General features: G+C 39.2%; 1 protein-coding gene across 1 annotated transcript in view; it reads left to right on the forward strand.

Annotated features, from left to right (window-relative positions):
* ctnna2 (catenin (cadherin-associated protein), alpha 2) overlaps window positions 1-17,548 on the forward strand; it is a 263,231-nt gene that overhangs the window by 21,862 nt on the left and 223,821 nt on the right. Inside the window, exon 2 of the mRNA XM_056250514.1 lies at window positions 16,998-17,106. Coding sequence (XP_056106489.1) covers window positions 17,005-17,106 — 102 coding nt within the window. The 5' untranslated portion in view covers window positions 16,998-17,004. The remainder of the gene's footprint in view (window positions 1-16,997; window positions 17,107-17,548) is intronic.

A 17,548-nucleotide genomic window follows, 5' to 3' on the forward strand; every position in this document is an offset into this window, starting at 1 on the left:
GACGACCATCATCTCTAGGCAATTCATGTGCCAAGCGAGATGATGACTCCTCCCAAGCCCTGAGCTGAGCGGCCTTCCAATACCGCTCCCCAGCCGGTGAGGGAAGCATCTGTCGAGATCACAACTCGATGGCAAAGAGCTCCCAACACCGGACCCTGGGCTAAGAACCAGTGTTTCCTCCATATAACCAAGGCGCGGAGACACCGCCGCGTGATCTTGATCATACGAAGTGGGTTTCCCCTCGGGGAGAACCCTCTGGTCCTGAGCCACCACTGTAAAGGTCTCATGTACAGCAGGCCAAAAGGTATCCCGTTGGACGCTGCTGCCACAAGACCCAACAGTCTCTCGAACTGTTTTACAGTGCGTGACTGGCCTAGCCACTCAGCTCTTTTGTGGCTGTTAGGATAGCAGCTACACGAACGGGCGACAGAGTGGCCCGCATCGTCACTGAATCCCATACCACATCAAGGAAAGTGGTTCTCTGTACTGGAGAAAGCACACTCTTCTTGGCATTGAGCCTCAACCCCAACATCTGCATATGAGCGAGAACGACACCTCGGTGCCGAACCGCTAACTGTTCTGATTCCGCTAGAATCAGCCAGTCATCTATGCAATTCAGAATGCGTATACACTGCAGCCTGGCGGGGCCAGAGCTGCGTCTACACACTTTGTGAATGTGCGGGGTGATAGAGCTAGACCGAAAGGAAGTGCCTGATACTGGTGTTCTTTGCCCCAAAGAAAACGTCAGGAACCTCCTGTGCTGAGGGAGGATGGAGATATGGAAGTATACGTCTTTCAGATCTATCGTGACAAACCAGTCCTCGGATCTGATTTGAGTCACGATCTGTTTGAGTGTCAGCATCTTGGACTTGAGTTCCAACACCAAACACTCCAACAGACGAAGATCTAGTATGTGACGCAGCTCTCCATCCTTTTTTGGAACAATGAGATAACGACTGTAAATACCCGACGCAATGTCGGGTGAGTACACCTGCTCTATAGCTTTCTTTGCTAACAGGGGCTTTACCTCTTGCTCCATTACCAGAGAGATTACCATTACCCATAGAGATATATTTGGCAGTAGCTTCCGCGCTGCCAGAAAATCTACCAAGGGAACCAGCCCCTCGAGGCTGGCCTCTGGTGTAATAAAGACAGCCAGTTCGGGGACCTGAAGCATACTGGCAGGAACCACCCGAACTGACTGTTTTCGAACCCCCCTCAGAGGGCGCGAGTCCGACGCAATGTCGAGTTCACGCTGCGCCAGAAGCTCGCTGGAGAACGCTGCACCCCGAAGCACCAAGGGTGGCGGGATTGGCAGAACGGTCCCCTGAGGGCACCGAGATGGAAAGGGCACCGTATAATGATGTGTACACCATTCCACCCCGGTTGGGGCTGCCCTCACCGGTCTGACGCCGGTGGCGCCAGACCTTTTCTTTTGAGCCGCAGCCTTCTCAGCATGAAGAACGGTCCTCGGATCCGGCTTCTGCTTTGAAGGCTTTGGCTGCTGTGTTGTGTATGAGAAACTAGCCGGCTGGAGCTGCTCACGCCCAGCAGCCCCAGGGGGTTGGACATAGCGAGGGAGAGATTATCTTGCTCCATGATTCCCATCAAATTGAGCCAGAGGTGTCTCTCAGTGACCACAAGGGCTGCCATCCCTGAGAGATAAATCTGAGGCCCGACGGAGTTCTCAAACCCCATCGGGCCAAACTCCCTCACTTCTGTCCAAATACCACAGCAGGTCAGCCTGATATGCTTGCAGCACTGCTATAGTGTGCAAGCAGGCTCATGCTAGACCCACTGCCATATATGCTTTTCCCACTAGATTAAAAAATAGTTTTCTTTAATGGTTTAGTGAGAGAAGCCGACGCCTTCAGGGACGATACTGAACCGGGAGACAGATAGCTCGCAAGTGTCTGTTCTACCCAGGGTATTGCCCCATAGCCATACTCTCTTAACCCCCAAATATCTGAATATACATGAATGTGGGGCTAAAAAATGAGTAAGGCTTTTTCCATGATCTAGACAGCTCGCTGTGCAGATCGGAAAAAATGGAAGGCCCCGTGATGGAGGTGGAAAAATAGAGGAAAGGAAACTCGTTCAATTTATTTTAAGGACGAGTGCCCCCTTATTTCTGCTGGCCATTAAATATTTAATTTATCTACAGCCTTAGTTAACACCTCCACCAGCTTATTATTATTTTTTATATATACATTCTTTATATATATATTCACTTTATTTTATATACTGTATAATATATAAACTATCATATATATATATATATATATATATATATATAGGCTATATATATTTCTCATACGCTGGGGAAGAGATGGCAAATCCACTTCCCCCATGATTGTGTCACTTTCAATGCCCAGCACATCTACCTCCTCGGAGGTAGAGCACTGAAGCATTGATTTCTCTCCCCGGGCGGAAGAGACCGCAGCGCGGGCTTCCGAGACCGGAGAGAGAGCACTGGATCCCTCGTGGAAAGGGAGGAGATAAGATCCGCGGACCTGTCTCCAACCCCGTAAAGAGATCCTATTCGCGATCCACAGGAATGCATTCTCCACGCTGCCTCGGCAGACGCGGGTCCTGCACCCTGAGGATCGCGAGCCTGGCCACTTTCCTCGAAAAGCGCAAGGCGAGAGCGGAGCATGCGGAGCGGAAGCATCTCGCAATGCCGCAATCAGCCCCCTCGAAGGCTGACACCGCATGCTCCACTCCTAAACAAACTACACAAAGCTCGTGTGTGTCCCCACCCGTTAAATAACGCGGGCAGGGAGAAGCACAGAGTTTGTAAAGTTGTTTCGCCATAACTCTTCCCAATAATATCGAACAGACAACAATAAATAGACAGAGACAGAGTAACACAGATCGCTTGCTGAGACACAGAAGCTAATGCCGGTTTGCACCGGATGTGCTTTATCCCTTCCTGGTCATGACGTCACCCGCCCGTGACGCTCATTCTTTCCATTGGACTAGTTGACATTGATGCTCAGACGCATTCACGCTGGGGGCGTTCCCAAAGCGTCGATGACGCATCGCGAGTTCCCTTTCTCAGGGAACTACATTTTCAGCATCATTACTCCAGTCTTCGGTGTCACATGATCCTTCAGAAATCTTTGCTGCTCAAGCTACTTTTTATTAAGGTTGTGCATCCTACTAGTTTTTGTGGAAACTGATCAAATAAATTCAGAATTCTTTGCTGAATAGAAAGTTCTAAAGAACAGCATTTATTTAAAAATTGTAATCTTTTAAAACATTATAAATGTCTTTACTGTCCCTTTTGATCAATTTAATGCATTCTTTCAAAATAAAAGTATTAATTTCTGTTAAAAAAATCTTACTGACCCCAAACTTTTAAACAGTAGTGTATTAATGTAACAAAAAAAATGTGTAGGATAAATCAAAGTACCTCAGTTCAAACACTGCAGGACTACTGTAGATTGCTATGTTGAATTTTGGATTGTCCCTAACATGCTTCTTTACCTAACCAGCACCACTTTCCTTGGTCAATCAGCTTCACCGGATAGACCAAGCTGGCCTACTGTACCAGTTAAGCTTGTTTTCCCCCTGTGAAATCAGGAAAGAAGCATTTCTGTCCAGGGCTGTGGTTACACACTTTGTTTCCGAACTGAGACGATCAGAAAGGAATCATTTCTAGATCAGTATAACGACTGTCTTGCGGCAGAGCAAACAAGACCGGTCGAATGGTACCAGTCATTATTCCCTCCAGCATCTCATCTGAAGTTAGACAATGCTCTGTTGATAATAGCGGTGGTTACCTCAGGCATTGGGAGCATCTGTGCGTCTGCTCGGCCTGAAATAAAACAGAGCCCAGAGCTCATTCTCTGTCTGAATGAGGATTAGTGAATCAGATGGACGGTTTTGCTCACAATCCTCTTTTGAAAGGAAATCTGTGCGTTAGTTTGGTCTGTGGGCTTGTTAGTCTGACTGGCCTGCTACATGTTTATCCAGCTGACTTTGGCCTTTATCACATTTAGAGGATTCAGTATGCCCTTTTTCCCATGTATTTATTCATACAATTTAAGTTAAATAGCATACATTTGTATTTTATTTTATTTATTACAAAGCAAATATACATCTTTATCTACACACTGTCAAATGATCAGTCAATCAATAATGCAATTGATTTAAGTTTCAATGACCTTAAAGTATACATATATATATATATTATACATATAAAGTATAACATTCAAAATGGACATTACCTGAATGTAAGGATAATTTACAGTTAATTGAGTCAGATTCAGGATTACTGCGTAATTAAAGCGATTTTACAGTGTAACCTTCGGTAATTGTAGTGTACCTATAACGTACTTACAATATAAGTATAAGGGAACAATATTTTAAGTTTGGGGAATAAAGGGGTAACATAAAAATATTTATACTGTAAGTATTATAGAACTAGGGGTACTTATTCTACTATTATGATATAACAATCTTACATTTGGGAGCAATTTAGCAAGAACATACCTTTTTGAAATAATGGTGAACCAGTACATACTGTATAGGCTTTTTAAAAATGACAGGGTACATATCTATGCATTTATAAAGTAATATTTTTAACAAAAGTGCACTGAAAACGAAAACTATTGCAACTTTTGCTTAAATATTGGGGAAAGATACAATTGTTTCATGTAGTGGTGCTTGTTACCCTCTTGTTCCATGTAGTTACAGGGTAAGTACAATAAAAATGCATACACAATCATATATCACTGACTCGGAAACCTTTATTTATTATACAAGCACCACTTACCCTGTAACCACATGAAACCATATATATTTACCAGTATATCTAAAAAAATTGCAATAGTCTTAGCTTTTCTTGCCTTGAAACATGTTAGCCCAAACTTAAACATCTGCACTTTTTTTTATTATAAATGCATAGATATGTACCCTGTCATTTAAAAAAAAAAGCCTATACAGTATGTATTGCCTTGGTACATAATGATTACAAAAAGGTACGCAGTGTATGTTCTCACTAAATTGCTCCCAAATGTAAGATTGCTGTATCATAATAGTAGAATAAGTACCCCTTAGTTCTATAATACTTACAGTATAAATATTTTTTTATTTCTCCTGGTTGTTTACCCCTTTATTCCCCAAACTTTACATATTGTTCCCTTATACTTACATGTAAGTACTTTATAGGTACACTATAATTACAGAAAGTTACACTTTAAATTCCTCTTAATTACACATTACTTTCCGGACTGTAATCTAAAGCGTTACCGACATTTTCAATCTGGTAACTGCTGATTTTGTGAATCTTTCTGAATGATTCATTAAAGAACTGGTTCGTAAGAGCCATTTATTTGTTCAGTTCAGTTCAGTTTACTAATAAAGACAGAATGACACAGAATTTTGTTTTCCATATTAGTCCGTACTAAAATTTAGAGATAGTGTATCAGTGTGAGAGAGTCTGCTAGCTGTGTTTCTGAATACTAGAAAGACAAATTGCATTTCAAACAATGACCTCATGGTGACATAGTTTTGAAATGTTGCCGTTCCAGTTGGAATTTCGCGAGGGTTTGCTAGAATGTGGGCTGATAAGGAATGTCATTTGTTGTTATGGCGGACTAGTCTGTCTCTGTGGTGACACATTCAAACACAGGTTAGGAATCTCATTGCTAGTTCTAGTGTGAGTAACAGAACAAGAATAGAATGTATTTTCCTTGAATGTCCAGCTTACCTCTTACATGTAAACACACATTCAGCAGTAGAAAGGCAATGCAGTTTTTTTTTTTTTTTTTTTTTTTTTTTTGCTTCTGTGTCGGTAATGACTGTATTGCATGTATGCCAGTTGTTTCTCTGTGGTCAGGACTATTTTAAGAGAGCTGCTCTCAGCAAAAGCAAGCCACCCGTACCATTAATGAGTAATCTCTTCAGTAGAGATCAGCCAAATAGAGATGTATATACTCCATAGGTCTATCGTTCGTAAGATGTAGGGTAACAGTCTGGAGAAACACATTTGGGGTTGTAAATCTGAGAAGAACTGTGAAGTTGCTACCCTTACAGAGTGTGCAAATGTAATGATGGCTAAAAGTTTGAGCTAGTATCGGGTCAGTCCTTTTCACAAATTAATAACTCTGGTTAATTTAAAGGTGCGGTTGATTATGATTTCACTTTTTTAACTTTAGTTAGTGTGTAATGTATTGGTTTGAATAGAAACAACATCTGCAAAATCTCGACGCTCAAAGTTCAAAGTAAAGGGATATATTTTCTTTTACAGAAATCGCTTTTTAAGGACAACAAACGGCTGGTAGGGACTACAATGAGCTTCTTCACGGGTTAGTGACATCACTAACCCTTAAATTTACATAAACCCCGCCCCCGGTCGCGATTTATAGATTATCATTACAGAATATGCTAATCAATGACTTGAAGATAGTTAACTCCACATCAGCTATATAAATTCATCAACTAACCATTCAGAAATGTCATGTTGCATTCTACATGTTGTCACTTCTTCTTGAGTCTCTCCATCTTTGTCTGACTCCGGTTTGAACATAAAAGGCTTAACGGTTTTTGAAATTTTCAGTGCGTGTCTGTGTGAATGCTAACACTCATGAGCACTTGAAGCTCCGCCCTCTGTGCCGGGAGCAGCAGCTCATTTGCATTTAATGGGACACACACAAAAACACCACATTTTTGCTCACCCTCAAAAAGAGACAATTTTAACATGCTATAAAAAATATCTGTGGGGTATTTTGAGCTAAAACTTTACATACACACTCTTGGGCCATGAGACTTATTTTACATCTTGTGAAAAGGGCATTATATGACCCATTTAATAAATCATTCAACGATAATCACAAACACAGTCTGAAGAATACTTCCCTCAACCAGACCACAATAGTGTTGTGGCTATAACTCACTTTCTTTTGAATAAATAAAGGAAAAATAGGGCTTAATTAAAAATATGCATTTTCAACATATTTTTAATTGAGGTAAAAATCAAGCAAAATCTGTATCTTTGAGTGCTGCGTAGCCTTTTGTCCTTGTGGTCATCTCACCATCAGCCACTGACATGTTCCAGAGACTTGTATCCGCCGTATTGTGACTGTCACCCTTTATCTGCTCTGTGTGCTTTCATTATTCTTGGCCATTTCTCTCTCTTTCTCTTATACTTCACCCCCCTCGTCTTCCTATTGCATCCGCTATTCTCCCTTTCTCTTTATTTGTTTCCTCTGCTGCATTTCCTCTTGTCCTCTACTTTGTCATTTTATCCTCCTCACTCTCTCGCTCCATCTTTCTCATTCCCCTCTAACTCTCCTCTGCCCCTGTGGCAAGATGAAAAAAACTGTTTGTGGAGGAAGGAAACAACAAAAAACGAAATGACTGGAGATATTCCTGATGGTTGGAAAGGTAGAAAGAAAAATGTACTGTGAAATGGTACAGTGGGTTTAAGTTGCTTCCTGTCAAACGCAGCTACGCCCTCTTGTCCTCCTCCTCCTCAACATGTAACAAAGTTATTGGGAGAACATTCTTGGTTTGACACCAGTTTCACTGCTACCAGCTACTGCAGTGCAGGCCAGACTTCAGACGGTTTTAGCGTTCTGACAGAGTCCTGTGCTTCAGCTAACAGCCTAACAGTTATCAGACTGTCAGCAGCAAGCTAAAACCCTCTCAGAGAAGTTCTGTCTCTAACTTCATCCTCTTTAATGCTCCGCCAACTAGTTGATTAGTCATTCAGACAACCCACCGGGTAGTCGGTTTTGAAAATATTGGGCTTTGCATATCCCTAATAAAAACCTGCACATCAATGAGTTCTGGAAGTTGCGCAGCTGTGGCAGAATTGGGGATTTCAGCACCTCTAAGAGCCTGATATACTTTAAGCAAAATCCAAGAAAGTACTGGTGTGACACCATTTCAACCAAAATCAGGCCAAAACAAAGTTTATTTTAAGGGAGTTTCGGGAGTCCCACACATGACATATGGGCAAACATGTATTCAATAAGAATTCATGAATATGTATTCATATGAAAACATATGTATTTAACTATTAATTCCCACATCTTGCTATACAGTACGTCTGTGTCACAGTTATCTGGACTTATTCATCTTTAGTTTCAGGCCCCGTTTACACGAGAACGATTCCGGGTGAAAACGTAAAAATATTTTATCGGATGTACCTTTCGTTTACACGGCAACGGCGTTTTGGGGGCTTAAAAACGCAAAAAAAGTGAAACCACCCTCCAGAGTGGAAATCTTAAAAACGCTCCACCGTCGCGTTCCCGCCTAAACGGTAAAAACGCAAATCTGCTCACGGTGGCTCTCGTCGCGTACGCGTTTACATCACATGCATGCGCCAGTACAGGAAAATAACAACCAACATGTCAGATTATTTCCATACGTCGGACCTTCAAGTTGCCCTAGCAGCTCTGAAAAACAATACAAGAGTCTTTTCAGCAGTTGTACAAAATATTCTAAGATATTGGTGTTGTTGTGTGGCAGTGCTTCACATTGCCACCTAGCCGCCTGGAGTGCATACTACATCGAATTTCACACATTTTTGCGTCACCATATGGACGCGGATTTCCCAACCATAACGCTCGTCTAAACGCAGAATAAAAAGTGATAACACAACGCCACTTTTGCGTTTTCTCTTCAGATCGTTTCCGTGTAAACATAGCCTCACTTTCATGGACTTTCAGTTTGTTTTCATTCATCACGTGTTCCTTTGTTTGATTTTCCCGCCACTCATCAGTTATCATGGACACTCAGATTAGATCATCACACCTGTTCGTCGTCTCCTTATTATCACTTTGTATTTAAGCTCCTCACCTTCACTCTGTGTTTGTCGGTTGTTGTTTGTGTGTGCATGTTACACATGCTGTTACTTTCTCTTCGTCGTTGTGGATTACCTGAGTTTGTTTTCGTTAACCAGAACCATTTTGTTTATAGAAACCATTTTGTTTATATTTGAACTCTCCTTCATCTTCATCCTTGTGACAGTCTGCATGATTTTACTAATTCGTTCCCTCGTTTTACTAAATCTTATGCACGGTATAGCTTAATTAATTCCCTCATTTTACTATATCTGGGCCTTGTTTTAAATCAAAATGAGGGAATAAATGAGTACAATGTTTTTCCCCTGCATGTCATGTGTGGGGCTCTGTACAAAACCGCTTGCCAAAGTGAACTTTCCAAAAAAGTTTGCTCTTGCTGGTAAACATCTTTGAACTACCATTGAGTCCCTGGTGATAGGTGTGCTCTGGGGCTCTGCTTTCTTTGACGAGGACATTTTCTCCAGTTCATTTCTTCTGTTTTAAGGAAAGCGTACTGCACACCTCTATGGAGAGAAGGTTACAGTATACCACTGAAAAAACACTTTTTACCCCTAAACGAGGATTAAAAAAGAAGTTTGCTGTGAGTATATTGGGGCCTTAAATGTACCGACAGCACTGCAAGAGCTAGTGGTGCCATTTAGCTGCTGTGTGCGGGACATATTTAGCATTTTAGCAATAAGAACACTCGGCAAGCACCGAATGCGAGTAAAAATTATTATTGGCTAGTATATGAATTTGTCAGTTGTTGCATTTTAATTACGGAAATATATTGTCTGATGTTTTGCGTGTTTCAGATTGAAGCATGCCACTGTGTTACAAGCAAGCAGCCCATGATAATGGGTGTTTTAAGTGACATGGAGCGACTCGTTTGCAGTAAATGCTGCTCAACATCTTCCCAAATTTTAAAATGAGAATCATTTGTAAATCTATTGGCAACAAATGAAAGCTTCTCACTGCAGTTTTCACCAAAATAATAGCTATGGATAGCAAAGAAATTAAGACAACCATAAATATTAGTATTGCAGATTTACTGTTCTGTAAAATAAATGGATGTTAATGTTTTTCTTCTACTTGTAAAATTTCACTATCTAAGAAAAGCTGACCTGAAACTATAGACTGTCTGACAATGAGAACTTCAGTCAATATACTTTGAGTTGTGGGAGAGAAGCTGGCACCAGATCAGTAAAAAAAAAAGGCTAAATTGTATTCTTTTTTCTTCTTTGCATTAGAAATACAGAAGATTTATTTGGGGAGGTTTAATGGCTGGAACACTGGAGGGGTGTGTGTTTGTGGGCAATGGATGTTTTGCTTGTCTGATATTTAGTGTGGGTTAATCTAAGCTTTAATCTTCACCACTCTAGGGCAGGATCTCTGGGAACGGGCTGCAAAGAAGTTTAGGCTCAGGGTTTAAATTTAGGATGCGAGGCAGGAATATGCAAAACAGAATCAGCCTCCCGTTGATATTTTCAGTGATCCAGTGTCCTCGTTTTCTCAAATGCACACAAAGTTGGTAACGTCATAGTTTCATTCAATTTCATATCTTACACATTTCTCAAAAGATATTAGCATCGGCATATTGAGGTCAGCGTAAGGAGTTGGAGTGAATAAAAGAGGTCAAAAATGGCTGTGCTGGCTTTAGTCTGCTATGTGTGTGATGGGGTCACGATGAGCCTGATTGAGCTGTCTCTAATCCTCTCTACTGTTTAAGTGTCACACGGCATCACAGGTTTACATCCCAGACGATTATTACTATTTATGTGAGGGTTGTTAATTTGATCCGTTAATCTAGTGTGATTTAAATTTTTTTTAATAAATGCAAATGCAATTAATCATGCCCCCTAACCCATACGTAAAATCCGCGAAAAGGATATTTTCCGATTCAAGCCATATTGATTTGATTTCTAAACGGATTGCTGTGAACTTATTATAAGTTATTATGTGAAGTTATTATAAATGGCTTATATTTAATGATACAAAAAACACAACAACCAATATATTGGCTTCTTAAGCCTTTTTTTTGTAATGTCTGTGTCTATGTAATATTTTACTCATCTGTCACAATAGAATATCTTTATATGACTTCATTCTTTATTTCTGATAATACAGTTAACACATTTTTTTCTTGAAATAACAACATCAAAAGCATGTGTTGTCACATCAGCGGTAAAGATTTCCTTGTCTTTGTGGCAGTCTCTCAGTTAACACGGCTCTTCCTCCATATGAAAGCTTGCTGACCCGTCCTGACTCCACTGTGTAGAAATTGCATGTGTGAAAGTGTAGCATTTCTGCCATTATGCTCTCCTCGTTATGACTGCTGTTATTATCATCCTGGCAACCAGGCACAAATAGTGTAATTATTCCTGTTACCATTTCCGCAGGATAATTGAAGCATTATTCGGTGATAATGGAACTGAAATAGATCTTGCACAGCTTCCTTCCGGCGTGCTTTTCTGGAGATGGCTGTGTGATATACTGGTCAGCTCACTGTGAAAATAGACCTTTTTCTTTCCTACAAATAAATGTGAAGTCCTTTTCGGTTTTCTTAGAGTGAACTGCTAAACCTGATGGTATAAGAGAAAGTTTATTTTATTTTATTTTATCTAGTTCTAGAAAACCAATCTAGGGCATTAAAGCGGTGATACTTAAGTAGTTTTGTTGTTTACCCACATTTTCCATTGAACATCAGATGGTGACCAAAACAGTACCTGAATTGTTTAACCAAAAACTGAAATCGATTAATATTACCATGAACTGCACAGGACCAACGTTATTTACATAACATGCAGTGTTTTATATTTTACAGTTTTGTTTTTGTTTTTGATTATGTATTACTCAAGTCAATGAAAGTAACATTTTAGTCAGCAAAAATAAAAATCATGTGCAAAATGACCATGTTGTGAAATCATGCTTTAGAGACTTTTTTATGTTTTCGATACTGTTTAGGATATTACATGACGTGTAGTGCATATTTAAAGGGATAGTTCACCCCGTAATGAAAATTATGTCATTAATTACTCACCCTCATGTCGTTCCAAACCCGTGAGAACTTCGTTCATCTTCGGAACACAAGTAAAGACATTTTTGATGAAATCCGAGAGCTTTCTGACCCGTCAGACAGCAAGGCAACAACCACTTTCAAGGCTCAGAAAGGTAGTAAAGACATTGTTAAATTAGTCCATGTGACTACAGTGGTTCAATTGAAGTAATGTTATGAAGCGACGAGAATCATTTTTGTGCCTGAAAAACAAAGAAAAAAATAACACTATTTTTTTTGTTTTTGGTGCACAAAAAGTATTCTCGTCGCTTCATTACATTGAACTACTGGAGTCACATGGACTACTTTAACGATGTCTTTTTTACCTTTCTGGGCCTTGAAAGTTGTTGTCTATGGAGGGGTCTGAAAGCTCTCGGATTTCATAAAAAATATTTTCATTTGTGTTCCGAAGATGAAACACATTCTGAAGATGTCTTATGGGTTTGGAACGACATGAGTAGTGTAACTCGAGATTTCACGTAGTGTAACTGCGCAAAGCTTCTAGGTTGTACGTCACACGCATCACACACATGACCAGCGTCGGCCAATAGTGAGCCTACGTGTGACGTGCAACACAGAAGCTTTGCGCAGTTTCACTACGTGAAATTTCACGGCCCACAGGAAATGAATAGTTGAATAAAGTCGTTATTTTTGTTTGATTCTGCGCACAAAAAGTATTCTCGTCGCTTGATAAACTGTAGGCACTGTAGTCACTTGGACTATTTTAACGATGTCTTTAACTTTTCTGGGCCGGCCAGTTTCAATCCCTTAAGAAGCCTATGGAGGAGTGATCCAGCTCTCAGATTTAATCAAAAATATCTTAATTTGTGTTCTGAAGATGAACAAAAGTCTTACGGGGTTAGAACAACATGAGGGTGCGTAATTACTGACAGAATTTTCATTTTGGGGTGAACTATCCCTTTAAGATGTTTTTTCCCTCATCATTTTGTTCACCAGTGTGCAACACAAAATATGGGAAGTGATTTATCCCTTTAAAAAGCTTCTTTCTTTTTTTTTGCCATTTAGCATAGTTTTCATCTCTACTGTCTGTGACCTTATCAGAACAGACCTGCGATTCATTTTTGGTTCGCAACTCGCCAAAGGACCCAGAAACCAAGTCATCATTATGTCTATAAACATCAAATACTTTTTCATCTCCAAGGAACTGCATAGAACCCTGCATAGTGAAATATGGTTCTTGATAAGAAGAGGGTTTTTGTTGCTGCAAAGACCCACTGACCCACTTTATTTTTAAGTGGTGAAGTGTGAATGGTTACACCAATTTCAAGGTGTAAAATCGGTGTAAAACTGAGCAGGAGAGGTATCAAACGTGTGGTTTAATCGCTGTTAAGTCTGTTGTGTAGGACTCTGGAGTGTGTGTTTGACACTTTAGGGGGTGTTTGACACAGCGACTGAGACTGTCGGGATCCTCTCTTGAGGATTCACTGACAGCTACATCAGAAAAGAGGAAATACGAAACAGTTTGAGCACAAAAGAATGGTGATGCTCACTGACAAGTGAGGAACTGTGACTGGAGCATACAGTGGATGATGGTTTGATCTCATGCTGATTCTTCTCACACCAGACTGTTCAATTGTGTCATTTTTATCCCTTGTGTTCTGTTCGATTTCTGTGTACACCCCTTATGGACCGGGTCAAATTGACCCTAATTGGATTCAATACAATTCCTCAAAAATCACACTATGAAAAACAACAAAGATTTAGATACAAACTGTAAACTTTTAATATCAACATTTGTCAAACATTACAAAAACATTATATCTGAAAATATGATTTATGAAAATGTTTTTAAAACATTTTTTTAAAACAGTTTTGTTTTGACAAAATTGGAAAATAAACAGTATACTGATTTTTTTTGCATATATATTTTTTTACTTTTTTTTTTTTTTTTTTTACATTTTATGCTTTGAACATCGTAACTGAACAAAAAAAAAAAATCTGTATAATGAAATTTTTTCATTTTCCTAAATTAACTTTCCCTAGTTTCCTAAGACCTATTTTCCTAGTTTCATTATTCACTCACCGGGAAGTGAGAAACCAAACATAACAAAAACATAATCAAATAAATGTTTTTTATTTATTTTTTGGCTCTGTGAAGCTGCCTTTGAAAATCCTACATAAAAGTTTTGGTTAAAAGCTGCTAGGTATTTTAGATATTTTGAATATTGAAATGAGAGCTTATTTTACTATCTGTGTCTGACAAAGATTTTCATCTGTAATTTGCAAATAATTCTGAACACTGTAATTTTAGCTTTTTCAAGTGTGTTTGGTTAGGGTTAGAGCACTTTTAGATGCACTTGCACGTTAGAACTGGAGTTGAAGTGTCCTTACATACAGAAGATAAATGTTTTTATTTTGTGTCTGTACAGTTGCTTTTGAATGGCTGTCTATGAGGGTCAAATTGACCCGCGAACATCACGAACGTAACAGTAATTTTGTTTGTATATGTCAAAACACATCAGCATGTTGAAACTTTGCATGCATGTTCATCATGATAAATGAGAAAAAGTCACAAAATATCAAGACAAAAAACAAAGGTTAACCAGTATTTCCAACAACTTGAAAATCGAAACGGGTCAAATTGACCCGCAACATAACACAAGGGTTAATGAAAACAGTTCAAGCCAACTTGCTTGTTGCCAGTATTGGGAAAATAATACATGCTTATCTGTTCTTAATCATGTGACACTATTCTGGCACGTAGTTGAACACAATCTTTATGAAACCCCTAAAGAGAAAAAGGAAAGAAAGAAAAGAATTCCTAAATTGTCCCTTGTTCAGCACATCATTATATCTGTCATATTTTCACTTTAAAGTACTTTTCAAATGACGTAAGGCGATCCTTTTGTGTAATTTCATATCTTGCTTTATCACAATATTTCATGTTCTTCCATCTGAACTGACTCCAGAACTGAAATAAAGCTGAAATAATAGAATAAAATTACATAAAATATTTGAAATGTTGCTTTGGCAACTAACTGGAAAATAAATAAGTTTGTTGAAGTACTAAAATTACATAAACTAAAACTAGAATACATATAAATGAAAGATAAATAGAAATAAAAAACAAACTAATGATATTGCTAACAATTAAAATATTAATAAAAAAAATGTAAATGAAAACTGAAATTCTAAAAATAAAATCTAATTATTAATAATAATAATAATATATAAATATATAACACTGCTCATGCAATGTTCATTCAGTAAGTCATGCATTGAAATGGTCCTTCATAATTGGCATTCGAATGCTGTTTTACGTAAGTATAATTATCTACGAAGCCATGAAAGCAGGACACAATCTTAAAAAAAAGTACACTTACAGAAGTGATCAAGAATTATTCATTCACTCTAAAGATTACTTCAAACATACCGATTTATGAACGTTGGTATGCATTGGTATTCAGAACAATTCTGTAACGGAGGCGAAATGGAACTCTCAAATATAAAGAACATAAAGAACAACTATGTGTAAAAGTTGCTTCTGGGGAAATCGCAAACTGTCTCACACTCTTTCTTCCACATTCCCTCGCAGCTTGAAGGCTTTTTTTCTCTTAAGTTTCCCCTCAGTCAGGTAAACTTTTCTCCCTCCTGCTACACAGGCCTGATCCTGTACCTCAGATGTCTACCTTAATCAGGAACCACCTGCTTACATTACCAGTGTTCAAAGGGCCTGGAGCTGGGCTTCCTACGTGCATATGTTTTTTGTAATGAGTATCTGTTTGCAGGATCTAAAGATGCAGGAGGGAATCTAGGCCAGTGCTCTCATGAATGACAATATGATTGAAAATGCCTACGTTACAGGATCCCCACTACCAAATGAAAGTCAATACTCTCTAACCTAAGATGTCATGGTTGGTGGGATTCTAGTTTTTGAGTAGTGGTTCTCTAAAATCGTTTTTTTTTCAGTAGCTGATTCTAGCAGGGTGGCTGATGGCCACACTTAAATAAGTTATCATGAAGAGTGCAATCTCGCTCTTCACAGAAACACTGTGGCAATCTCAAAATGCCTGTCTTGGCAAGATACTATAAATGTGAACAGTAGCCTATGTAAACGGAACGTTAGCTCTTTTAAATACGTTACCCTTTTCAGTGCTGCAGTATTTTCTGCTCATGTTGCTATATTTCTGTTGTTTTGAAAGTGTAAAGTTTGGTGGGCGACAGCAATTCCTTAAATTAAACATTATTCAATAAAAACGGGATGTGTACATCTTCAAGTATTATACCAAAGGTTATGTAATTTTTTAGTAAACTCAGATACCAAATTAAAGGTAAAGTTTGTGAAGTTTGAGAACTTTGCAACTATATTTTAGGTTCATGATTAATATTTGAGAAATTTAGATCACTTCATGGTTAATATATAATTTGATCACTTTAGTCTCTCTGTGTGTTTTTTCAACACATTCTCATCCCAAGGCGTCATCTAACTGACACTTTTGACCATGCGTCAACATGCCGACGCACATGGTACCCCTTAAGCGTCAATATGAGACGCTCATCCTCGGGCGTCATCTAACTGACGCTTTTGACCATGCGTCTAAATCCGACGCACATGGCACCCTTTAGCGTCAGTTAGATGACGCTTCCGTTATGGGTAGGTTTAGGTCTGGGGTAGGGTTAGGGTTAGACCACTAGGAGGCGCGTCTCACATTGACGCTTAAGGGGTACCATGTGCGTCGGCATGTTGACGCATGGTCAAAAGCGTCAGTTAGATGACGCCTTGGGATGAGAACGGGCTGGTTTTTTCCATTAAAAGTGAGATAATGCAGTCTGACTTGCAAAACAATGTCTGGATCCCACATTAAGACTCATTCTGAAGTCATTAGCCTCTGATATAATGTGTCATCTGAATCTTTTATAGTCTCAATTTTAGCGTGATGGATGTGCAACATTTAAAGTCTTTTCAACGGAGAAGCGTTTCTGTTTTAATAATAGATGTGCGGCAGACTCACCGGCCTTTGATTTTGTTAAGAAAGTCATGAAGCATGAAACTGATAACCGAGTCTGTGATGTCTGCACCTTTTCCTTTTATCGTCCTATTAATCTGTCATTCTCTGTTTTTAACATCTCTTTCATCCTTTCAAAAATTCACTACTCTCTTTTTCTCTAATCTCCTTTCTTTCCACAGTAAACATGACGAGTGCTACGTCCCCAGTCTTGCTAAAATGGGACCCCAAGAGTCTTGAGATTCGCACACTGACTGTGGAGAGGTTGTTGGAGCCACTGGTCACACAGGTAATGTCCTGTTAGATTTACAATGCTGGCCGTTTCTTATTTTCAGGTCCGGTTGATTAACCTACAAATTCTATTGAGAAACTTGGTTATTGTTGATAATGTTAGCCTTAGCTGTGCCATGTCTTTTGGGTTGTGTTAAAGCCTGTTCACACCAAGAATGATAACTATATTGGTGTCCACACCAACACACATTATAGTTCTGTTTATGATAAGCATGCTGCGGTTTTTTCGTCTGCTTTAAATGCTCGAGCTCTTTAAAGCAGGATGGATTCTGATTGGCTGTAAATGTTTTTATTATTCATCAGCTGTAAATACATAATTCTGAGATTCCTACGATATTGTTTCTCTGTGCCATTATCATTATAGTTCTAAACTGGCTTTAAACATTAGTTCCAACTGATATGGAAGTGAGTAAGTGTTAATTGTCCAAGTGGGCATGGTT

This window comes from Rhinichthys klamathensis, unplaced genomic scaffold, assembly GCF_029890125.1.
Source record: "Rhinichthys klamathensis goyatoka isolate OS25496 unplaced genomic scaffold, OSU_Roscu_1.1 h1tg000069l_1, whole genome shotgun sequence".
In the NCBI taxonomy this organism is placed as follows: domain Eukaryota; kingdom Metazoa; phylum Chordata; class Actinopteri; order Cypriniformes; family Leuciscidae; genus Rhinichthys; species Rhinichthys klamathensis.